The 25,819-nt window shown below is 43.1% G+C and overlaps 1 protein-coding gene across 2 annotated transcripts in view; it reads right to left on the reverse strand.

The window, feature by feature from the left end:
* exoc3 (exocyst complex component 3) overlaps nucleotides 1–25,569 on the reverse strand; it is a 96,571-nt gene extending 71,002 nt beyond the window's left edge. The window contains exons 1-5 of one of the 2 annotated variants that reach the window (XM_076744932.1): nucleotides 25,282–25,569; nucleotides 23,114–23,317; nucleotides 20,292–20,511; nucleotides 18,556–18,728; nucleotides 6,758–6,970 (exon numbers count right to left, since the gene is read on the reverse strand). In XM_076744932.1, coding sequence (XP_076601047.1) covers nucleotides 6,758–6,970; nucleotides 18,556–18,728; nucleotides 20,292–20,511; nucleotides 23,114–23,257 — 750 coding nt within the window. In that variant the 5' untranslated portion in view covers nucleotides 23,258–23,317; nucleotides 25,282–25,569. The remainder of the gene's footprint in view (nucleotides 1–6,757; nucleotides 6,971–18,555; nucleotides 18,729–20,291; nucleotides 20,512–23,113; nucleotides 23,318–25,281) is intronic. The other variant, XM_076744933.1, reaches the window with a different exon arrangement.
* Between the last annotated feature and the right edge of the window lie 250 nt (nucleotides 25,570–25,819).

Genomic DNA, 25,819 nt, shown 5'->3' on the forward strand with positions numbered 1-25,819 from the left:
CAATAATATCTGATTTAATGTGATGAAGTTAAGATTGATTAAGATTAAGATTTACTTTTACTGATCACTGCACACACATGCTACAGGGAGGAGACTGCACACACGCCATACTTCGGGAACCCTGACTGATGTCAGTGTGTGTCACATCCTATACTGCCCACATTCTGCCCCGGCAGGCGATTTTCAATTTGCATCATTTGTGTACATGTGACCACAGCGTTACACTATTCCACCACTCGAATTGGAGCCAATGCTGTTATACTGACTGTCAGCATGGTTACAACTCGACCATAGCTGCCGAAGATAATTGCAGCCGTGCTTGTAAACATAGGTAAAATTAAGTGCCATGTCGGTGTTACAGGGCAGTCGAACTCTAGGAGGGAGCGTTCCAACTCCTCCGGTCAACACTTGAGTCATGGAAGTGATGGAGGGCGCTCCACTTCTCTATCACTATTGGGCTCACCTCCTGGACATTCTTTTCCCAGAAGTGGTAAGATAATCAACTTGTTAGAAAATATTGTTGGCAACCATTTTTTGGGGGGTTGACAATTTCAATGTGTAGCTGACTGCTGTGAGTTTCCAGTTTTCAAAAAGCACATTTATGATGGGATTTGTGGTAGAAACAAAATGCACTATTACAGGGTTCCTACAGTCACAAAAACCCTAGAAAAATCATAGAATTAGAAAATGGGTATTTCCGGGCCTGGAAAAGTCCTGGAAATTTATTTAATGCGTTGCACTTTCTTCTCAGTTCAGTACTTAATCAAAGCATTTTCCGGTCTTCCTGTTCCACATATGCCATGTTGGTGTTACAGGGCTGTCGAGCTCGAGGGAGCGTTCCAACTCCCCCGATCACCAATCGAGTAATGGAAGTGATGGAGGATGCTCCACTTCTCGTTCTCAATCACCAGTGGGCTCAACTCCCAGACGTTCATCTTCCAGATATGGTAAGATAATCAACTTAGAAAACATTGTCAGCAACCTATTTTTTGGGAAGGGGGTAGAAACAAAGTGCACTAATACAGGAATCCTACATACATGAAAACCCTGGAATAGTCATAGAATTACAAAATTGTCATTTCCAGGCCTTGAAAAGGTCATGGAAATTGAATTCATACTCGGCTCTTTCCCAGTTCAGTACATAATCATTCAAAGCATTTTCCTGTCTTCCTGTCCCACATGTGCCATGTTGGTGTTACAAGGCAGTCCAGCTCTAGAAGGGAGCATCCCAACTCTTCCAATCACCGATCAAGTCATGGAAGTGCACTTCAGTCCACTTCATAATCCTGGTGATATGCTCTCACTGTCATTCTATCTATCTACTAGAATACTACCAATGGCCATTAGGTTCATTTCCAGGTCTTGAAAAAGTCATGGAAATTGATTTCATGCATGGCTTTTCCCCAGTTCAGTACTTAATCATTCAAAGCTTTTTCCTGTCTTCCTCTCCCACATGTGCCATGTTGGTGTTACAGGGCAGTCCAGCTCTAGAAGGGAGCATCCCAACTCTTCCAATCACCGATCAAGTCATGGAAGTGCTAGACATTCCACCCCAGGACACTCAACATCCAGACATGGTAAGATCGAACAGTTCTATCCTCATCATAACTAGGGATGTTCCTGGCGACTAATTTCCCCGTCAACTAAATGAAATTTTTAATTAAGACTAGTCTAAAGAAGAAAAACACCCAGAAAACAGTCAAAACTGAGCACAATTTATTGGTCAGTATTTAAAACAATGTCCAAAAAATAGTTTGTGTATTTTGAAGCTTTTGATCACATCTTCAATAACCACGCCACATTTTAAATGCCACTGAAGTGGGAGACATTTGGCACTGTGTGTGTCAATGCCCATGGCCAGTAAGTAGTTAATGTGTATTGTTTACCGCTGTATTTGTATTTTAAATATGCTCATTTGGTGTATGATCATAGTCATTTTATTTTCATACAATGGAATTAATATTCTTGTGAAATGTTTCCATACCATTTAAGAATTCCAGAAATGTGTCCTGAAGAAGCTTGTGGAGCTTACAGAGGAGGTACAGCGCATTGAGTGTGCAGAACCCAGTGCTTCAAGTTACCATGTTAGAAGAATGGAGAAGATGGAGGAAGTTGATAAGTTGGAGGACGAACTTCAAAATAATGAAGCGAGACATCTTCTGGTAAAACATAATTTCATGAAACAGTCATTTCTGATGGAGATGTGCTTGCCCAAAGGTGGGCAACCATGTCTTTTTAATCTACCAATAAATCTCAAATGGGGTCTGAGTAGATCTCTGGATTAGCTGGAAAACCCAGACAGAGACATCTCTCTTTTTGTCACTCAAGAAATCAAACTCAAGCTTACGGGTTTAAATCTCAAAACCAAGTTGCCACGATTTTATTTTTACAATGGGCCTATACAGAGGGGTCTAATGAGGAAACTGAAGCAAGTCCCATTTCAAAGGTCCCTTTTTTCCCATTTTTTATATTATCAGTGATCAATGTGCATATGCTTGTCTCCCCAGATAGGAAGAATTCACACATTATTATTAATATAAAAATATGGACCAATACTATGTTTGCATATTATTATGTAGGCTATAATTAGACTTTAAAATGTTGGTGATTTTCACTCTGCCCCTTTCTGAGGCTGCACAGATCTACCATCCCCAGCCACACAGATAAAGTAGATCTTATGCCCAAAAAGGTTGCCCACCCCTGTGCTAGCTGGAATGATGCTAATTTTTAAAAGTCTAGCATTCAAGGGCTGTAAAATGTCTGTTACAAATATAGTGATATACTAAAAATAACTCTTTTCACATAGATTTCACAGTTAAGTAAGGTTGGAGGTAAGAACATCAGGGACTGCACAACAAAGATCTTGGACAGGTATTGAGAATCCAAATGCAAACATCACATTCAAATCACAGTAATTCCTTTCAGTATAAAAGCTGAGATTATCTGATGGTAAAATAAATGCCTGTTGGTGAAATGCTCTCTGTACCTCCCTCTATCCCTCCTTCCATCCCCATTTCAATCTCCCTTTCTCCTTTATTTCCCTCACTTCTTCCTTATTTTCATCTTCCATCCTCCCTCTCTCCATCTCCATACCTCCCCCAGCGCACAATCCCTTTCTCACTCTATTTCCTTCCCTCCCTCCGTTTCCCTCCATACCTACCTCACATCTCTTTCCCTTCATCTATCTCTTCCCCCATATCCATCTTCCTCTCTACCCTCCTTGTCCCTCCCTCCCTCCCTGCTCAATATCTCTATCCCCTCCATCTACCTTTACCTCCCTATCAACTCCCTCTATCCCCCAAGCCTCACCACTAATCGTCCCTCCCCAGCTCTTAAACAGTACAAGAATTTAACTGATTAAGTGTAGATACCTCATGTGCTAATTTTTCAGGCTGATGACAAACTCCCTCATGTCAGCATTCAATATGAAGGGCCACGGTCCCAAAAGGACATTCCAACCGACAGCACTTTACACCATTGTGACTGGTACATATTAGGAGTTGTACAACTTTTTTGTTGTTCATTTGATTGTATTGTGTAATTAGGAATAAACAAATGTTGATTACATATGTTTTTCTTTGTCATTGCAGCTACTGTCAAAAAGTGGGACAGCAAAGCCACAGCCATGAAATTTCACGTACTATGGCAGACCATTTCAAACATGCTCCTGGGCGGTCTGGTGGCGGAGGCTATCTTCAAAAAAACAAAACGGGTGTGTCCACAATAAGTGAAGGAGTCCAACAAACCGAAAGTTGGCTAATTATTAAACAGATTTTTGTGTATTGTTATTGTTGTGCACTCAAGTGTTTTAGTGTGCCTGATGTGCAGAGCACATTTGCACACTAATTCAATTCAATTCAATTCAATATGCCTTTATTCGTCCCGCGAGGGGAAATTCCAATAATAATAATAATAATAATAATAATAATTGTTGTTATTCCCAAAATATATTTTTATTCTTCCTTCCAAATTAAGGCAGTAACAGTCCTGGTCTTTACGCTAGGAATTTGAGAGGTATTTTTACTTCAAATTAACTGAGCTGTCGACCGGGTGCTGCATGTTCATCTGTGGGCCACGCAATCACAGTAGCAACTAGTGACTCAGCAGTCGCTGGGCAGAAAAGGACAAAGGTGACTGATTGGCTTAATGGCCTCAATGACCCACTGCTATTAATATTACTTAGTAGGCCTAATGGTAGTATTGGGATGCACACCAAGAATCAGGCGCACACGAAAATTTCTATGTAAATTTTCTAGTATTGGACATTTGTCGGGTGACAAACACAACTCCAAATGAATTATAATGTTGCACTGGATGTGTAAATAAGTAACTGCTTGCAAATGCTGTTTAGAAAATACATGAGCTCAGATTTCAAATACACAATAAGTGCAGTTCATGTCAAAATGTGAAGAATTAAACATAACCTGCCTCATGTTCGCAGTGCAGCAGTGAAGAGGAAACTTCAGGGAGGAACTTCAATTGTTTCTGAGTTCATCAGTCCACACCAGTTTTATTTCTTCATGTTCTTCTGGATGTATGATTATTTTGTTATTGTTTTTTGGGGCGTTTTGTGGCAGATTTAAAATGTTTTGCAAGTGTATATGTAAGAAGTTAGGTTCTCAAAGTCCATGTGAGAACAACAAATGTTTTATTGATACTTTTTTTGTAAATCGTCTCATTTTTTTGGGTAAAAATTCAGTCGTGAATTTATGATTATATATAATAATTAATTCATAGGTTGAAATTATGTTTACTTTGCAACCTAATTTAGACAGCAAAGGGACGTCTTTATGGAGACGTCTTTTCAACGACCTGAAAATGGCGGCTTTTCACCTTTCATTTTTCAACCTAATTTAGACAGCAAAGGGGCGTCTTTATTGAGACGCCTTTTCAACGACCGGAAAATGACGGCTTTTCATCTTTCACTTTTCAACCAAATCTAAATGTTGTTTCAACGTATTTAAATGATGTCTTTTCAACATCTTTTCAACCAATTTTTGCTGGGTGGGTTGCAACTCCATTGCTTTGCACACAGTAATTTCCCCATTCACTGGCTGGAAATCGGTTATAAAAAAAACCCAATAAAACCTATATTTTTGATTACAATACCTTTAATAAAGAAAATATAGACATTTTGCACTCTGTAATTACATTCTTTAACTATTTCTTTTATTTTTTCTTCTAGAAAACCAAAAAATGCTATGTCCTTCTAAGCCATGTATATACTGTATCATGACAGCCTTTCAATGGAACACAGAAACACTTTCAAAACAAGGTAACTTTTATTTTGTTGACCTTGACCCTGATGCCCTTTTAAATACAGTTTTTGCATCAGCCACCACTCTTGCTCTGGACTGTTTTGCCTCATAGGTTGCTGACTTTGCCTTCTTTAATAGAGCATCACTGAAACCCTCCATGTGATAGATGGTCCCTTTTGCAGCCATGCTCACCTTTCTTGTCACCAAAGCACTGATCATGTCAGTGTTCAATACTTATTTAATTCAAATTAATTAAAAATTATTTTAATATGTATTTAATTAAAGTGGTAATAATTTATTTTGTATATTGCAATAGGTGTTTTTGTTTTCAAGAATGCAATAATTAAATTGGCTTACAGCACATATGCACACATCACCGGGGCTAAATTATATATTACCTGCAGCTCCCTGGTGGCTTATGTCCACATCATAATTGCACACTGTGCAAAATGCATGATGAGGAACTTTAGAGGGTCGGAAGCATGGCCACTGTTCTTGACATTTACTCAAAAACTTCTGGGGGACATGGATCCTCTTCTTTTTGGCAGGTCTGCTGCCCTGTCCCTCCCTGTCTTTGTCTTCCTCATCTGCCATGATAGTGGTTGCAAAACTTGCTGCTAAAGATTTGTTGGCTACGTGTTTAAACTGTATAAATAATCACATTCCTCCTTATATACAGGCCAACTCTATCTGCAATGGATATATAAAGGCTAAAATACATACACACACACACACACACACACACACACACACACACACACACACACAGATGCACCGCTGCCTCTTCTTTCTCTTTTTTCTTTGACGATGTATTGGGGTCATTAGGGGAACAGGATTGATAGATTTGCTAAGAAAAAAAAACTCGCAAATCTTTTTTTTCCTTTTTTTTCACTTAGACTTCGGCTCGAATGTTTCCACAGTGAAAGTAACGTTACGCGTAACAGTTCACATTTACCAAAAGCTGGCAGGTCTGCTGACACACTTACCTTTTTAAGCTCCAACTGCAGCGAGTGGGGAACGGAGGACGGAGAGGGAGGCAGAGGGCAGGAGGAGGCAGGGAGGAGGGGGGGCGGGGATGTTACGCTATAAGTTTGGCAGACTCGTTATTATCTGCTTTTCTATAATGATTGGCTGCATCGTGTTGTCAGACATGAGTACCACACATGCACATTTGCCACAGAACTCACATGTCCGCAGCTTTTTGCATAGTTTGGAGGGACGAGTCGTACCAGCGTATTTAGATGTCAAATTGCGCACTTGCTACGCAAAATGCGTACACGTTGGCAGGTCTGAGAACAGAGCCAGGAGACGAAAGTCTTCAAAAGTCTAGCAAAAACAGTTACCAACCATGTGAGTGGAAGGATAAATAGAAAATAGAGAGAATAGAGCAGAACAGCAGCAAAAATCTGATGAAAAGTCAAATGAGGAACAAAAAGAGATAGAAGGCAAAGGGCATAAAGAGCATAAAGCTAAGAGCTTTCCTTCATCACTGCTTTTACCTCGAACATCTTGTCCTTCCACTGTTTGGGTCGCCCAGGTGAAATGAACCCAGTCTGTTTCTTGCGGTCAACCATACGCCGATCAATCTTCTCCTCCCGCTCAATGATGCGAACCACTGACACCAGCATGGTAGGGTCACGCCGAACAGTTACCATGGACCTCTGTAGGACCATCCACAACTGTTTGGCCAGCTCATCTGATAATCCCTGAACCTGGAAGTGTAAAGTAAGACATTGAAAACTGATATTAACAACCTGCACTGTGTGGAAAACACTGTGCCTACAAGAAAGATACGTTTCCCAAATAACAAACACTGGGTACAACCTGGAACTAAAAGCCGTATTGTATGAGAAGAAGAGGGTTTTTAGAACTGGAGACAAATATGAGCTAAGGAGGGTGCAGGGCTGAAAAGGAAGATAAGGAAAGGCAAGGATTGCTACAAGAGGAAGCTGGAGGAACATCTCAGGGGAACAGTGCAAAAGAGGTCTGTCAAGGCCTGAAAACAATCTCTGGCCATGGTAAAATCAGTGGGAGGGGCCCAGAATTTGGAGATCGGGACTGGGCAAACCAAACAAATCTGTTTTTCAACAGGTTTGATTCTAACCCCATTTTTTCCCCCACCCACTAGTGCCCAGACCTGACGGCTTTACTACTCCACATAACCTCCTCTCCCAGTGCATCCCTGATATCAGCAGCAGCCTCATCTACATACATAACTTCCCCCCACCTTGCTCAGGTAAGTATTAGGGTCAGTGATTGAAAGGAGCCTGAATGGACTGTGCCTTTGGGTGGAAAATGCATTGATTAAAGCAAAGAACTGATTGAACCACTAATGCAAATTGGCCTCCCCGTCCATAAATACAGAATTACTGCCGGAGTTAAAATAAATGTTTTTTGTTTGTCTGTTTAGAGAAAAAAAATGTTGCTTTGAGAGGGATTTTTTTTTTTTTATTTTACTCTTTTCAAGTGTAACTGTAGAGAAGATGCTTTCAGCCAAGATGCATGTTTCATTTCAAACTGTGCGATTTACTTTAGTTTCCATCACTGCTGTGTACGTGCCCCCCAGCGCTAACACAAAGGAGGCTATGAGTGTCCTCTACCGGACTATCAGTCAGTTTCAATCCGCTCACACTGAGGGCTTTTTCATTGCTGCTGGGGATTTTAACCAGGCCAACATGGGGTGCCTGTGGCTCAGGGGGTAAAGCAGTCGTCTACCAATCAGGAGGTTGGTGGTTCGATCCCTGCAGTCCACATGCCAAAGTATCCTTGGGCAAGATACTGAACCCCAAAACTGCCCCTGATGCTGTGTGAATTCGTCGCTTTGGATAAAAGCGGAATTGTAATTCAAGATTCAAGATCAAAGATTCTTTACTGTCATGTACTTGTAACAATGTAACATCGTCACCAGTAGTGAAATGTTTTGTGCTTAGTGCCAACTCAACTTCACGGTGCAATACTCAGAATAAAATACATCCAAAAAAAAAAAAATCTATTTGCAAGAGTAAATAAAATAGAGGTAGCATAAAAATAGAATAAAAACACTAGAGTAGGGACTGAAAACTGAATATATGACAAAGTGCAAGAGTGTGTGTGTGAGTATGTAAGTGTGTGTATGAGTGTGTGTGTGTGTGTGTGTGTGTGTGTGTGTGTGTGTGTATGGCAGTTCAACTGTTTAGCAGTCTGATGTCTTGTGGGTAAAAACTGTCCTTGAACCTGCAGGTTTTAGTCCAGATGCTCCTGAACCGCCTGCCAGACGGCAGGAGCATGAACAGACTGTGGCTGGGGTGGCTGGGGTCAGAGAGGATCCCCTTGGCCTTCCTGCTGCAGCGCTGGCTTTAGATGGACCTGGAGGGCTGGCAGCTCTGCTCTGGTGATGCGCTGGGCTGATTTTACTACCCTCTGCAGTGCTTTGTGCTCCAGGGCGGTGCAGCTGCCATACCAGGCAGTGATGTTTCAAGCCAGGACACTCTCGATGGCGCATCTGTAGAAGTTTGACAGTATCCTAGTGTTCATGTCAAACCTCTTCAGACGCCGTAGTAAGAAGAGGCGCTGTCTTGCTGACCTTACAATCAGGTCTGTGTGGCAAGTCCAGCTCAGGCCCTCGCTGATGTTGATCCCCAGGAACCTGAAGCTGCTGACTCTCTCCACTGCTGTTCCTTCGATGTGGGGGAGTGTGTCCTCCTCCCTGAAGCCTCCTGTAGTCCACGATCATCTCCTTGGTTTTGCTGACGTTAAGCAGGAGGTTGTTGTCACTGCACCATGACGTTGGTGCTCTCACCTCCTCTCTGTAGGCCGACTCATCACCACCTGTGATGCAGCCAGTGATGGTGGTATCGTCAGCAAATTTAATGATGGTGTTGGAGCTGTTCTTGGACGTACAGTCATGGGAATAGAGGGAGAAAAGCAGAGGGCTAAGGACACACCCCTGGGGGGCCCCAGTGTTCAGAGTCAGTGTGGAGGAGGAGATGTTGCCGATCTGCACTGATGTGTGGTCTGTTCGTCAGGAAGTCCAGGATCCAGCTGCACAGGGAGGAGCTGATGTTCAGGGCCCTGAGCTTCATGCCGAGTTTTGATGGGCTGATGCAGTTAAAAGCAGAGCTTAAGTCGATCAACAGCATTTGCACATAGGGCTTCCTCTGGTCCAGGTGAAAGAGGGCAGTGTGGAGTGCAAATGCTATTGCATCACCTGTGGACCTGTCAGGCCTGTAGGCAAACTGCAAAGGGTTGTGTGTGGAGGGCAGGGAGGCTGAGATGTGAGCCTTAACTGACCTTTCAAACCACTTCATGATGGTGGAGGTGAGTGCTATAGGCCGAAAGTCATTTAAGCAGCTCACATTAGGCTGTTTCAGTACCGGGATGATTGTGGTTTTGTTGAAGCATGTGGGGACTACAGACTGGAGCAGGGAAAGGTTGAAAATGACTGTAAAGACATCTGCCAGTTCGTCTGCACACACTTTGAGGACGGCCTGGGATGTTGTCCGGTCCAGGAGCTTTATGTGCATTCACCCTTTTAAGGCTTTTACACACATCAACCCGGGATAGCTGGAAAGGGCAGTTGCCTTGTTCCAGCAACACCCCCTGCTTGCTATTGTCCTCAAAACGGGCATAGAAGGAGTTCAGCTCAGCTCAGTTCTGGGAGAGAAGCAGACACCTCCCCCATGCTGCAGCTCTTTCCCCTGTAGTCTGTGATGCCTGTGTCACGGGCTGCTCGCACTTCAGTCTCTCCCTATAGGATGGGAGCAGCAGGACCGAGGAGTGATCTGATTTGCCGAAGGCCGGGCAGGCTTTGTACGCATGTCTGAATGGAGTATAAACATGGTCTAGTGTGTTATCGCCGCGAGTAGGAAACTCCACATGTTGGTGATATTTCGGCAGAACTCTCCTCAGGTTGGCTTTGTTGAAGTCATCAGCCATGATGAAAACAGCCTCTGGTGTAAAGTTTCAAGCTGGTCGATAATTCTGTACAACTCCTCCAGTGCCCATGTGGTGTCTGCTTGTGGGGGGATATAAGCAGCGGTGAGAACCACAACTGTAAACTCCCTGGGCAAATAAAACGGTCTGCATGAGATCGTTAGGTGTTCGAGACCAGGGGAGCATCCAGACGATAGTTTTAATGTCCACACACCACCGATTGTTCACCATAATGCAGACACCACCCCCTTTTTTTGTCGGACTCCACTGTTCGGTCCTGGCAATGAATGGAGAGGCCTCCCACTGTGATTGCAGGGTCCGGGACGGTGGGATCGAGCCACGTTTCCGTGAAAATAAAGGCATTACATTTCTTAATGTCCAGTTGGAAAGCCAGTCTAACCCTTAGTTCATCCAGTTTGTTATGAAGGGATTGAACATTTGCTAGAAGGACACTAGGAAGTGGAGGGCGGTGTTGTCTGCTCCTAACCCTGATCACGACACCGGCTCTCTTCCCTCTTCTCCGGCGGCGTTTCCGTCCAGGTAGGACAGGTAAATTAAGTCTGGTCAGAGAAAAGCCTGGTATAGTAGAATCCCGGTTTGGTCTAAGATCCAGAAGGGTTTGCTTATCATACTGGAATTGTAATTGTAACATGAAGACAGTTCTCCCACAGTTCCACCAGCATGCGGATTGTGCAATCAGGGGAGCGAACACACTAGACAACATCAAAGATGTTGATGTTTTGACGATCAAAGACACCAACATCAAAGATGCATTCAGAGCAGTGCCCACCTTGGCTCTCCAAACTATTTGTCTGTTACACTAATTCGTGCATACAAGCCCCTGCTGATCAGTGAGGCAGGTGAGGGTGTGGTCTGAGGGGGCTATGAAGGTACTACGGGACTGTACTGCTCTGACTGCACTGTTCAAGGAAGCTGCCACTTACAATGATCACACCAACATAGATGAGTATGCCATGTCTGTGTCAGCCTATATCAACAAATGCATGGATGACATCAGCGCCATCAGCGTTGACCCGGGCCAACCAAAAACCCTGAGGCCTCAGGATGTATGGAAAATGCTAAAGGCACAGATCTCAGCCTTCAAGTCTGGAGATGAGGAGGCACTGAGAACAGCAAGAGCCAACTTGAACCGTGCCATTAGACTAACAAAGTCAAAAAATCCAAGATTTTTTCCATGATGCCACCAACACGGGGAATATGTGCCAAGGCATACAGGCTATTACAAACTACAAGATAGCCCCTCCTGTGTGTGCTGATGATGCTCAATGCTCTCAGTATCTTCTTTGGGAGGTTTGATGCATAAAATAGCACTCCTGCAGAGAAAGCTGTTCCCCAGCAGGATGAAGAGGCACTCTGTCTCGACACAGCTGATGTGCAGAGGTCTCTGAGAAGAGTCAATTCACAGAAGGCCCCGGGCCCTGATAATATACCTGGTCAGGGGCTCAGGGAATGTGCAGATCAGCTGGCTCACATTCTAACGGACATTTTTAACACCTCACTGGATGAAGCCAAAGTCCCATTATGCTTCAAGACTGTCACCACCATCCCAGTGCCAAAAAAAAATACTCAAATCACATCACTCAACCTCTTCCGGCCTGTCGCACTCACTCCCGTTATATGCTGGTAAAGGAACATATCATCTCCAGACTCCCTCCCACGTTCGACCCCTTCCAGTTTGCCAACCGACCAAACCGCTCCACTGAGGACGTCATCTCCACTCTCTCGCAGCACCAAGTTCCTGGGAGTACACATTAAAGATGACCTCACCTGGACTGTGAACACCGCGTCACTGGTCAAGAGGGCACAGCAACGCCTGCATTGTCCCTGCCCATTCTCACTACAGTCTACAGAAGCACCACAGAGAGTATTGTGACCAGCTGCATCTCTGTGTGGTGTGAAGGCTGCAGTGCCGCCGACTGGAGGAATGTGAGGAGCATGGTGAGGACAGCGGAGAAAGTCATTAAGACTTCTCTCCCCTCCATTCAGGACATCAAACCTATACATTGCATGTCCCGTGCTAAAAACATCATCAATGACTCCTCACACCGCCACCATGGTCTGTTCTCCCTGCTGGTCTCTAGAAAGAGGTTCTGCAGCATTTGGTATTAAGTAACCGTGATAGTGATAATCGTTTTGACAAATATAGTCTGCCTTTCATTATTTCTTTGTTATGTTAAGTTAGTTATGCCCTGAACCATCATGTATATTAGGATGGGTATTAGAAATTGTTATCATGAATATTGTTTAACGTTGTCATCTATTCATAAGACTTGTCTAACGCATGTTGTGAACACGCATGTTGTTGGTGAAGTGCCATTGAAAACTGATCATTGTAAAATATATCAGATTGACCATAGTGAGAAGCAGATGAGTCCCTCGTATGACTCATTAATTAATTCCCACTCCATAGGGTGAAATTTTGTCACTCATCCATGAACCATGCCACATGCGTGATGGCCTATTGATTAGACACGCCCTGGAGCACTAATAAATTCAGTAGCGCGCAGCAAACTTCAGTAGTATTCGTAGTAGTAGTTCGAATCTTGATCTTTCTTCTGTCTCTTTCAGCTGTTTTTCCGCAGAGTTTCCTTAAGTCTTCTTTTTGTCTTTAGTCTTTTTCAGTTATTTTTCCGCTCCATCGTTTTCTCAGTCTTTATGTCGCTGCTCATAGCCACACAGAGTAGCTTGATTTAATTCTACAGAAAACTCATGTTTCTAGTTTCTCTTCTTGAAACTTTAAATTTTTGCTCGCCACACTAAGCTGCATAAATCGAATTTTTGTTTGTTAAGTTCTAGTCACATAATAATTTTGAAGACATTTTCGACCGGCCATCGAATAGTTTCTCGATCTTATTATTAGTTGTCTAAAGCCTTGCCAAACGGTCGCCAACCAACTGTCCGCACTGAAGACCTGCAGCCAGCTACTGACCCGTTGGTTCAGGTTAAATAACCATCAGAAGCCGTTCCTCGTCTGCAGCCGACACCGAAGATCCTCAGCTCCCGAGACATCTATGTCCAACACCGGCTCTCAATCGTGGTTTGCTTGATTCGTCTGGCAAACCACGGCGCAGATCGGAGATACTGGCGGTAGCGCGAAGCCTCTTCCTGTCAGTTCGGAGCAGACATCTACAGGAGTGTCGCTGGCAAAGTAGGCATCCTTAAACGGGTTTGAATAAGAGCTGGTCTGTGGGGTTAAGATCCTGTCAATTTGTTTAAGTTCTCTCAATCTTTCATTCAACAAATTAACGTTATATTCGCATCCCCATTTTTCCCTTAAAACTTACTTCTCAATATGGCCAAACTCATTCTGCCATTATTTTGCAGTAAGTTTCTCTCTGCAGCGTTTGTGTTACTTCGCATCAGCCATATCGTCTGTCGTATTATCCATTATTCATATTAATTTCATTATTGTGTAATCCTTTTCATACAAGTCGTGGTCACACGGTGTCCTTTTGAGCTGGATATAAACAATCCCTGTGCTGACAATTTACGCCTTAGATTATCAGACTGATCTACTGTTGGTTCATTCGTTGTCACTACATCAGCATTATAAGACATGATAAATAAAATCCTTCTTAGCTGAGGAAGGTTGGTGCACCGTATTTTACTAACGAATGCAACATTACTTTAGAAGTTTACAGCCTAATTCCCCCACACTGACTTCTACTGGAGCTTGGAAGAAGTCAAGTTTCCTCTGATGAGACACCACACCAAAGGAATGATCAGTCTGTTTGTCTCAACATACGTATGTGAGCAAACAATCTCTCTGATGACGCTGAACAAAAGCAGATGAGAACCAAAAAGACCGAAGACCATCTCTGTGACATCCTTCGCATCTCAACCACCAAACTGACTACCAACCTGCCAGCCATCCTGCAGGCCACAGTGCAACCTCATTGCTACCACTGAGCACAACACTGTTCTCGTTACAGGTGACTTGTAAACGTATTACACAGTATCCATGTGTTATTAAGCCCAATTACCTAATAAATGTAGTCACTTTATGTTGATGGTATTTTTAAACAAATATTAGTTGATCTGTTAACAAGCCAAACAATTTATTTGCATAACAAGCATGAAAAATATATATGTAAGAACAACCTACTGTCGCAATTAGAGATTGATGAGGTACAAGGTGCCTCGTCCACGGTACGAAGATGCCACGGCAAGGGGGAGCCAGGACAACAGGTCAGTGCAGGGATGACATCTGCATCCCCGAATAACGAGATTGGGTACCTAGCCCCAAGAAGCACAGACACCCTGAACACAAGGGCAGCTGACCTGAGAGAACAGATAACGGAATCCTGGGGGAATACAACTACCTACCTGCCAAGGCTAAGAGACAAAATACCAGATGAATCTCTACTGGAAGATGTGAACATGGCACTGATGACTATATCCACAGACACCATCACCGAGACCAATCAGCTGATGTATGCAGCGGCAACAGTCATCCTTGCGCATACTAGGCTACAAGATGAACAGCAGTAGCTGGAAGGAGCAGGGGAACCCTCCATAGAAGAGGAGACTGGAGAGCAAGATCATGGCAACAAGGAGGGAGGTTAGCTTGCTAACTGAGCTACAGAAAGGTGTAAAGACCAGGAAGGAAGTGCCAAGGAGATAAGACAAGCTGCCCATAGATGAAGCTCTGGAGACCGCCAAGCAGAGGCTCACAGCTCTGGCTACCCACCTTAAGAGATACAGCAGAGAAGCCGAGACCAGGAGAATAAATAGACTGTTCTCCAACAACTCAGCTAAGGTCTACTCTCAATGGCAGGGTAGTAAGAAGACCCAGATAGACCCACCAAAGTCAGAAACTGAGCTCTACTGGAAGAATATCTGGGAGAAGGAGGCATCGCATAACACCAATGCCCAGTGGTCACTCGAATTGAAAGCAGAACACAATAGCCTCCCAGAACAGGAACCAGTAGAAATTACCACTGCAGACATCCAAGAAAGAGTGTCTAAGATGAAGAGCACGACAGCACCTGGGCCCGACACGATCCACACCTACTGGCTCAAAAAGCTAACCTAATGGAGGTCGTTCAAATGGAAGCCACTGATATCAAGACAAGGAAGCCCCTTGTCAGGAAGCACCTGAAAAAAACAGACTTGTGTATATATATTTATATTGTTATATTTTTTTACTTTTTTAATAGCTTAATTTTAGTAGATGTGTCAAGCACCAACTTCACCTCACCTTCACAGTCCAGTAAGGAGGAGCCAGAAGGGTTGGCATGGACAACATGGCATGTACCATCAACAGCTTGAGGAAATGGGTGACATATTGAAAACATACCACAGAGGCACTGATCATGGCTGCACAAGGGCAAGCCTTGAACACAAGGTCAATAGAGGCCGGGATCTACCACAGCAGACAAGACCCCAGGTGCAGGCTGTGCAAAGATGCCCCTGAGACAATCCAGCACATAACAGTGGGGTGTGAGATCCTGGCAGGGAAGGCAAACAAGGAGCGTCATAACCAGGTGTCTAGCATCGTACAAAGGAACGTCTGTACCGAATATGGGCTGGAGGTCTCAGGATCAAGGTGGAAGATGCCTCCAAAGGTGATCCAGAACGACCGATCCAAGATCCTGTGGGACTTCCTGTTCCAGACAGACAAACTGGTGGCGAACCAACCAGACATAGTGGTGGTAGACAAAGAACAGACAACAGTCACAGTGGTGGATGTAGCGATCCCAAGTGACAGTAACATCAGGAAGAAAGAGCACGAGAAGCTGGAGAAATACCAGGGTCTCAAGGAGGAGTTGGAGAAGATGTGGGGCATAAAGCCAAAAGTGGTCCCAGTAGGGATCGAAGCACTTGGAGCAGTAACCCCCAAGCTGGGAGAATGGCTCCAGCAGATACCAGGAAGAACATCTGAGATCTCTGTCCAGAAGAGCGCACTCCTGGGAACAGCCAAGATCCTGCGCAGACTCCTCAAGCTCCTGCAGAACGCTCGAGCTTGAAGTAGGCACAATGATGCCTCAGGTGGGGCGATAACATCACAGTGGCATAAGGTGGAGATCAGTATCATCACAGGGTGTACAATCTGTGACACTATTCTCCCTAGCCATGAACATGCTCACCAAGTCTGCTGAGCCAGAGTGCAGAGGGCCCCTATCAAAAACAGGACAACGGCAACTCCTCATCAGGGCATTCATGGATGACCTCACAGTGATGACAGAATCAGTCCCAGGCTGCCAGTGGATTTTGAAGGGACTCAAAAAGGTGATGGAGTGGGCCAGGATGCGATTCAAACCAGCCAAATCAAGGTCGATGGTGCTGAGGAAAGGGAAGGTGGAAGACAAGTTCCACTTTAACATCAGGCACAGCCATCCCAACCATCACAGAGAAACCAGTCAAGAGCTTGAGCAAGGTTTTTGACAGCTCTCTGAGAGATTCAACATCCATCCAGTCGACCTGCACTGAGTTGGATGGCTGGCTGAAATCCGTGGACAAGTCAGGCCCACCTGGAAAGTTCAAAGCCTGGGCATACCAACATGGCATTCTTCCCAGGATTCTGTGGCCCTTCCTTGTCTATGCAGTCCCCATCTCAACAGTGGAGACATTAGAGAGGAGGGTAAGTAATCACCTCCGGAGATGGCTTGGATTACCGAAGAGCCTGAGCAGTCTTGCACTCTATGGGAACACCAACAAACTGCAACTGCCCTTCAAATCCTTGGAGGACGAGTTTAAGGTTACAAGAGCCAGAGAAGTGGTTCAGTACAGGGACTCACGTGATCCGAAGGTGGCTAAAGCAAAGATCCAATTGAGGACTGGAAGGAAGTGGAGGGCAGAGAACGCAGCTCAAGAGGCAGAGGCAAGGATGCGTCAAAGAAGCCTGGCGGGAGTGGTCACATGAGGCAGAGCTGGACTAGGCTCCTTTCCAACTCCCCAAATGAACACCAGCAGGAAGGAAGGTGCCGCCTTGTTCAGGAGGGGATGAGAGCTGCAGTGGAAGAAACAAGAACCATCAAGGCAGTGGGAATGAAGCAACAGGGAGCTTGGACAGGGTGGGAGAACACAGTTGAGAGAAAAGTGACCTGGGCTGAGCTGTGAAAAGCCGAGACTCACCGCATTAAATTCCTCATCCAGGCAGTATACGATGTGCTTCCAAGCCCATCAAACCTGCACACATGGGGTATAGCCGAGACACCAGCATGCCCATTGTGCTCCAAGCGAGTAACCTTGGAACATATCCTCAGCTGCTGCACAAGGGCACTTAGAGATGGATGGTACCACTGCAGGCATGACCAAGTTCTTAAGACCACTGCTGACATCATTAGCGAAGGACTTGGGTGGGCGAAGCGGTTCCGGCTCTCCAAGAAAACCATCGCCTTTGTCAGAGCTGGGGAACAGCCAACCCCTGCCAGAAGAACATCTGCAAGGATCCTGACCTCTGCAAAAGACTGGCAGCTGTTGGTGAATCTCAAACATCAGCTGAAGTTCCCCAGCCACATTGCAGTCACCACCCTGCGACCAGACACTGCCCTTGTGTCTGAGTCTAGCAAGCAAGTAGTGCTGCTGGAGCTCACCATCCCATGGGAAGACCGCCTGGAAGAAGCCTTTGAGAGGAAGCTCTCCAAGTACGTGGGACTGGTCAGTGACTGTCAGCAGGCTGGTTGGAGACCAAGGTGTCTCCCAGTGGAGGTTGGATGCAGGGGCTTTGCAGCCCATTCCCTGATCAGGGCCTTTAGCAGTTTGGGCATTGAGGGCGAGAGAAGGAGGAGAGCCATCCGCAGTACCATCGATGCGGCAGAGAGGGCCTCAAGATGGCTGTGGCTCAAGAGAGGACAGCCATGGAGTAATGGTAGCTAGTTAGCCATTTGGACACAAGCAGGGGTCTGATCATCCCCGGCTGGGTCACCTGGAGGAGGGCGTATGATGTTGAAAGACCAGAAACATCCAATGATACCAGGCACATCACCGATGATGTGTCCAGACACTCAGACAGTAATCTGAAGACCACTCAAAGCGCTCTAACAATTCAAATCTGCATTTACCCGTTTGCACACACATTCATACGGCAGCTAAGCCTGCTCATTACGAGTGTCATCCACTCAAACACCAATGGCATAGCATCAGTGTACCTGGTTCTCTCTGCTGTTGTGGTATGGATGGCACTATGTAGTAATGAAATTTTCACATGTTGAATTGATATTTTAAATTATATAACAAATGAACAGCAGTGGTATCAGATCAGTGTTCTTAGAGAATACCCAGAGTTTATGTATCTATATTGTAATCAGTGTCTGGGGAGAGAAAAAGGTCAGTTTGGTAAATCCCAACAATATTGATGATACGTATGACAATCTGTCACAGTTATGTTAAAACACTCTAATACTCTATCACTGGAACTTACATCTTCAAAGTAGATGGAGATGAGGTTCATGTCACTTGTGTTCTTGCTGTCCATGCGGTACTGCTCATACATGAGGTCATCCCGTGAACACTCCAGCTCCATCAGTTTCCTGTGGGCCTGAAGCAGCTCTGCCTGCTCTATCAGCTGCTGCGTCTCTGCCACAATTTCTGGTACTGTACACACAGTAAAGTGACAAAGACACACAAAGAGTACAAAGAACAACAGAAAGCAGGGGAAAACTTTGTCAATGATATAGTCAAAACCAGAACTCTTCCTTCACGAGTTAAACTTTATGAATACCCCAGGATGTTTCTATAGTGACAGTATATTTTCTGTGGTGAGATACTAGGGCTGCGACAAGTAATTGATTAAAATCAATTATAAAAATAGTTGGCAACTAATTTCATTATCAATTAGTTGAATCTGTATTATGATGCACGAAACAAACTGTGGCAACATCTAATAAGGCTAGGCAGTAAGCCAGCTTGTGACAGGTTTAGTCTGGAAACTCTAATTTCATATTATTTTTGACGGTGATTTTAGGGGTGCCAGCCAGGTATCTCTCCTGGCATTTAAGATGTTAACTGAATCAGTCAGTCGGTTGAGTTCAGTTTTTCTTTTAAATTTATTTTGATTATTTAGTTCATGTTTGTCAAACCTACACAAAAGATGCCAGTATAGTTATACAGACCCCCTGCACATTAAACACACAATAAAAACACACACTCAAATCATTCAAATGCAAAATCATATATTGAGAAAAAAACCGAGGCAGAAACATTCAAATTCCCTCCCCCAAAGTCCAACTCAAAAACAACAATCCACAACCAAGGCAAAACTCCAACTCAAAATTCCCCTCCGGGTTTTTCCAACAGCCCAATCAAAAAGAAGGAGAAAAAAACGATTCAGTTCAATTACAAAACAACCAAAAAACATTCACTTGAGTTCAGTTCAGTCCAGTTCAGTTCATAGGCCTTTTTTTTTTTTTTTTTTAAATATCAACAAAAAGAAATCATCTACTCACTAACACCGGCTTGTCAGTCAGTCAGTCAGTCAGTCTAGTCAGTCCGGAATCCGGTCCGGGTCTGGCCGCTGGGCGTCCGGCGTGGAAAGCTGACTGGCCTCCGACAACAGCGGAGTGATCCAATGACGAATCAAATTGATCGGCGAGAGACAGAACGGAGACGGCGCACGAACTGGTGCGAGTGTACGGACATGAGAAAACAGATTTTTTTTCTACCGTACTACTACATCTACTTTACGAGCGTGCTGCTCCGACGCTTCCGCACTCTCTCTCTCTCTCTCTGAGCCCCCCCTCAGTGGAGGCGGATGTGGAAGTATTTAAAAACTGCCGCGAGCTGGGAGCGAATGGGGTGAGAGAACATTTGCATCCAGGGTATAAACAGAGGATGACGTATGGTGCAACTTATTCGAGTTGTCACAAGCTAATGCCGTGCCCTCTGTAGCTCACATGATGAATTTCAGGAAATGACACCATCTGCTTTGTCTCTGGGATAAGCATTTGAAAAATGGCAGAGGCAGAGACTAACAATACATCAGAAAAACCAAAAGGAATAAGTGTTTTTTGAAATGCTGGAAAGCCTTTAGCGTTTTTATAATCAAATTAATAACCAATTGAAGCAATAATAGATTCATCCATTCTCCAAACAGTCGTTAGTCGCAGCCCTAAGGGAAACACAATCATTGACTTTTAGGCAGGGTTGAGCTTGGCTTACCAGAGAAAATGTTTTTAAGGTTTTCCACAGCGGAGGCCAGCTGACTGTGTTGAACTACAGCATCCTTGACATCTTTCAGGTTCTCTATGGTGTTGATGCTTTGTCTCCAGTCTTTACTCACATCAGCCAGTGAGCTCTGGATGTCTTTGACGTCCAGCAGGGCACTATGCAGCTGGGTGAGTCCAGTGCGAACTCCATCTAGCTGGGACTGGATGGCTGCCTGAAGAACATCATGGGCCATCAAGAGACAGGTATTATTATTAATTACTAAAGTTACTGTTATTAGTATTACACCTTTTGTGTCAATTAATACTAATGTGGTATATGATAAATGGTTGCTTTATTACTGAGCATGTGTCACAGTATAATGTATGCTTGGTCACTTTTAAATAGATTCAAGCATTATTACATAGCTGCAATAAAGCGCAAATAAGGTTCATCTCTATACAAACTTTGAGGAAGATACAAAAATGAAAGACTGTTTACAAATGGAAAAAAGGTTGCACTAGAGGGTGACATGCTATTTGGAATCCACTGGTTCCCATCTGATGGAAGGACAATAACATTGTGACATCAAGATCAGAAGTGGATGGAATTTAAAAAAAAGAATAAAAAATACTGAAACATATTCCTGTTGTCATTGGAGATCCACATTTAAAAGTATTGCCCACCAGACAGAAAAGGGTGTTCCCTTTTCAAGTGGAATTGAGTGGATTAGTCAGAATCATGATGGATGCAACAGGCAATGACAAAAGGCAGGGAGGGAACATGGCAAGATGAGAGAGAGCAAGAGGAGAGAGGATTTTGTTCCAATACAACAAAAAAGTGACATGAAACTAACCTTAAATGTATTTGTTGATAATCTTAACTTCATTTTATTAGCAACTATCAAATTTTTGCGACTGCTCAATAAAGTCTTTTAGCACTAAATTGGTTACACAATTTTAATTTTTTTTTTTTTTCATTTAATTAAAAAAGGATCAAAACAATTTTAATCATGACTGACTGATTGATTGATTGATTGATTGATTGATTGATTGATTGATTGATTGATTGAAAACATTATTGAACAACATTCAGCAAGAAGCGTTCAAAAGGACAATAACACAATAAAGCCCAAAGGCTTCTTTCCATTGTGGTCCACAAAGATGGAAAGGGAGTAACAACACATATACTAAAAACATTGAGGACAAAAGAGAAGAGGGGTCAACCAATAATGAAATCAAGCGAGTATCGTTGGTTTGACCGATCAGAATACATGGTAGAATGTGGGTGACCACCATGTCCTGGGAATAATTTTATTTGTGTATATGAAAAGGTATGGCTATTCCTTATTTGATAAAAAAAAGTAAAAAATAGTAAGTAAAAGACTGGGGATTTTTTTTCCCTGGAGTATCATGTTTAATTTGGAGATATTGCATTTGAAAGAAAAAAGAGGAAGAGAAGAGAAAAAAACTCAATCATTGTGTACCAGTTGTATGCAGAATGTGTGTTATAATGTTCAATAAAATTAAAAAAAAAAAAAAGAAAGAAAGAAAGAAAGAAAGAAATCAAGCAAGTAAAAACAAGACAAAAAACTACTAGAACTAAAACTAAAACTAGAATTGCTGAGTCATCTGCAAATAAAAACAAATTAAAATCTATGGCTGACTGCATATCATAAACATATAACAAAAAAAGAGAGGGCCCAAAATACTCCCCTGGGGAACTCCACAAGTTAATTTAAGTGGTGAGGACAAATGTCACAAACTCCAAGGCGGAGCACTCCTGTCTGCAGAAGAGCAGAGCAGGAGATGCATGTGAGCACCTCCCACTGTCCCTCCCACTCTACAAATAGAGGCTCAGTAGAGGCCTTCCCCCCTTTTTCCCTTTGTCTCCAGATTGTGTGTGCGTGTGTACTGGTGGTGCTCACCTTGCCATGCGTATTTGACCTCAGTTCATTATAAGTACATCCAAACCTATTTTAATGCATTAAGTTTAAGTAAGTTAAGAATTGTAACATGCCTAATCGTTTGGTTTGATCTGTTTATGGATCACGAATTTATAAGATGGATTGTATTCTAATTTAATGGTACTTTAGTTATATGTAGCAGGCATGAGTTACTTGTTTCCTTTCTTTCTTTTATTCCTATAGAACCATGGCTCGGTGACACCACCTCTCAACCCAAGCATTAAAATCATAATAAACAAGTATTAAGTCCAGGCAATTCTGCATCCTTGTGGTTTGTGTGGCTCCAGTCTGAACCTTATAACCAACAACAAAGGTCCCTTCCACATCCACCACCTGTTCTCTGCCAACCAGGTATGACCTCACCCACTGAAGAGATGAATGGGAAAATCCAAGAGCTTTGAGTTTGTTCAAAAAGATATCGTACTGAACCATGACGAAGGCCTTTTGAAGGTCTATTAACACCATGCCACAAAAGTTGTCTACCTCTTTCCTAATAAAATCGGTAAGATAAAGTAGACAGGTATCAGTGGAATGGGCTTTTCTAAAGTCTGAATGGAAGTCAAATAAGAGGTTTTGTTCAGCTAAATAACTGTCTATTTGTTCATAAATTATCCTTTCAACAATTTTTGATATTGAACACAGGATCATTCATCAAGCAAAAATACCAACAATTCCGTGGTTCCAACTTCTGAGGACTGGTCAGGAATTGCTGGTTTTCTCCATTTGATTCTAATGTTAAATGGATTATCTTTGAGGTTTGGCCTGCTGACATTTTACTGACAAAATAGTTGTTGCTTAATACAGCAGTGACTGAACAAATGTGTAAAATTTAGTATACTGAAAAGTAGTGTACTGTGTGCAAACACATCACCTTCAGCCTAGCTTCCACAGAGGCCTTTTTGCGGGCCTCTCTTCTTCGATACTGCTCCACTTTGTCCAGCTGGTCCGATCGCTGCAGCATCCCTGCCACACGCTGCACTGCCGTGGCAACCGCCTCCCGACTTGTTTCCTCCATAGTAATGCTCAGTAGTATAAAGTACCACTCATATCCCAAAACTTGATGCAAACACTTGAGCTGAAAGAGAAAAATACAGAATGTCATATGTCTCAGTCTGAATGGCTTTTCATCTGTACATTTCCTGCACATCGATCACATATTGAACGCTTGAAAACTAACTCTTTGTTCAAATTATACACTTTTATACACCAACACATTGGCAGCTTTTGATACATGCAACTTTGACTGAAAAGGAATAATTCTTGTTCTTTATTGAATGAATGTCACACCAATAATCAAAAAACAAAAAAAATCAATAGGTTGTTTGCAGTCACGTTACGTTAAATTCAGACAAAGGGCTGAGGGGAAAACTGAAATGGGAGAGATGAAGGAAAGTTCTTACTGGATTAGTTTATATGATATTATGAGAGACAGGTACACACAGAAAATCAGAACATACGTTGAATGAGACCCTTTTACAGGTGAACTGAAAGTTTTGCTTGTTACTGAGGCAGCATATATAAACAACTACCTGGTCATTCAGACGTCATTCTACTCTAGAAAACAAATGAAAGCATACAAAACGGAGACACGGAGGCATACAACTTTCTTGTTAGCGAATGGATTCACGACCTCTGTACCAAGCTGCTCCTGGATGACTGTCGTTTTGTTTTTTTCAAAGGTGCGTAGCTGTTATTGTCCTGTGAATTAACCTAGTAACTAACTTTCAGCGCTGTGGTGCTGAATGTTGACGTTTATGTTACGGTTGAATTACTGTGCAGAGATTTGGGGCAATACTTATAAATGTACATTACAACCACTGTCTATACTGCAAAAAAAGAGCCATGAGGATAATTCATAACACTGGTTACAGAGAACACACAAATCCTCTATTCCTCTATTCCTCTTAAAATCAATAAGATTGAAATTCACTGATCTCGTTCATTTTCAAACAGCACAAATCATGTATAGAGCAACAAACAACCTACTCCCAGGTAATATTCAAAAACTGTTTTTTCAAAGAGAGGGGGGATATGATTTGAGGGGGGAACTGAAAATCAAACTTCTTTGTGCTTGCACAACCTTAAAAACATTTTGTATTTCTATATGTGCAGTGAAACTGTGGAACAATCTGTCGGTGGAGCTAAGGCAATGTCCAAACATGAGCAAGTCCAAACAGCAGTACACATATATGGTATTCACAATGTACAGGGAGGAAGAAGGGTGTGACAAACACTAGGGTTCTCACATATTGTTTGTTTACTTGTTTATGTGTTTATTTATTTATTTTTCTATTGCTGGCACAGGCAAATATGTTTATCTATTGTGTTTGTGAATATGTGCTCACAAAAAAACCCCACAGGATACAGAGGAAGTAGACATATTAATTACTAAGTGGTGAAGGGGTAAGATTAAATAAGCTTTTGCTTCTTCCTACTCCTTTTCGAACATGTTAATATGGTTTCATTTGTTTTTGATTTTGCTGTTTGTATTGCTTTTACATGTTCGAAATAAAGCCTTCATTCGACATTAATTTGAAAGGGTTAACCACTCGCAATGGTCGCTCGCCACTAAGACATGGATCGCCTCGAAACAAGACAGGGTACGTTATTTACGATCAGCTGTCTTCTGTGAAATCATAAGGCTGGTTTAATAAGTGTTACTCGTGTTGCTTGTAGCTACTACTTTTCTTTCACCATAGATGTTACACAATAGCTAATGTTACACCATTAATACCATTATCCGACTGGGCTCCTACTGACCGCAGACAGTTAGCAAGACACTTTTTTTCACAAAAGGGAAAACTATAACGCAGCCTGTCTCAAACTTTCTTCGAGCTATTCAGCTGTCAAATATTGTTAAACGGCTTCGCTAGTTTCAGTGTAGCATCGAGTAACGCTATTAACTACAGGGTGACGATGTAACTGAATGACAGCTAGCAAGCTAGCGTTGGCGTTGTTTTTGTTTTGACAGGTGCTAAACAGCAGGCACACAAGCTATCCAATGTGACATATAACGTGTAAAAGAAGACATTAACTAACCGCACAAATGAATTTCCAATGAATCTCCCAGCTCAGTAAATTTAATAGCACTCGCGACGCCAAGAACAGAGGAGAAAAAGCTATCACTATCTCACCGCTTGTGAAACAAACACCCTATAACCTTACAAACCCAACACGTTACAAACCCAACAAAGATTCTTATCTCGGGCACTCAAGGGATAAACATGGGGAAGATTAAACACATTTCATAAATGTAACATTAATATTACGATGTTGTGGGTCCACTTCCTCCTATGAATTCTTCTTCTTCTTCTTCTTCTTCTTCTTCTTCTTCTTCTTCTTCTTCTTCTTCTCCTTCTTCTCCTGCTCCTCTCCGATTTTTGGCGGATCGCAAACAGCTGAAAGGTGCATACCGCCACCTACTGTACAAGGGTGTGCAACATATGTCAATTACGTATTCTTCTTCTTCTTCTTCTTCTTCTTCTTCTTCTTCTTCTTCTTCTTCTGTTTTTATTGGCGGTTGGCAAACCAGCTTCTAGGTGCATTACAGCCACCTACCGGACTGGAGTGTGGAGCA

The sequence above is a fragment of the Chaetodon auriga genome, chromosome 12 (assembly GCF_051107435.1).
Source record: "Chaetodon auriga isolate fChaAug3 chromosome 12, fChaAug3.hap1, whole genome shotgun sequence".
NCBI lineage: Eukaryota > Metazoa > Chordata > Actinopteri > Chaetodontiformes > Chaetodontidae > Chaetodon > Chaetodon auriga.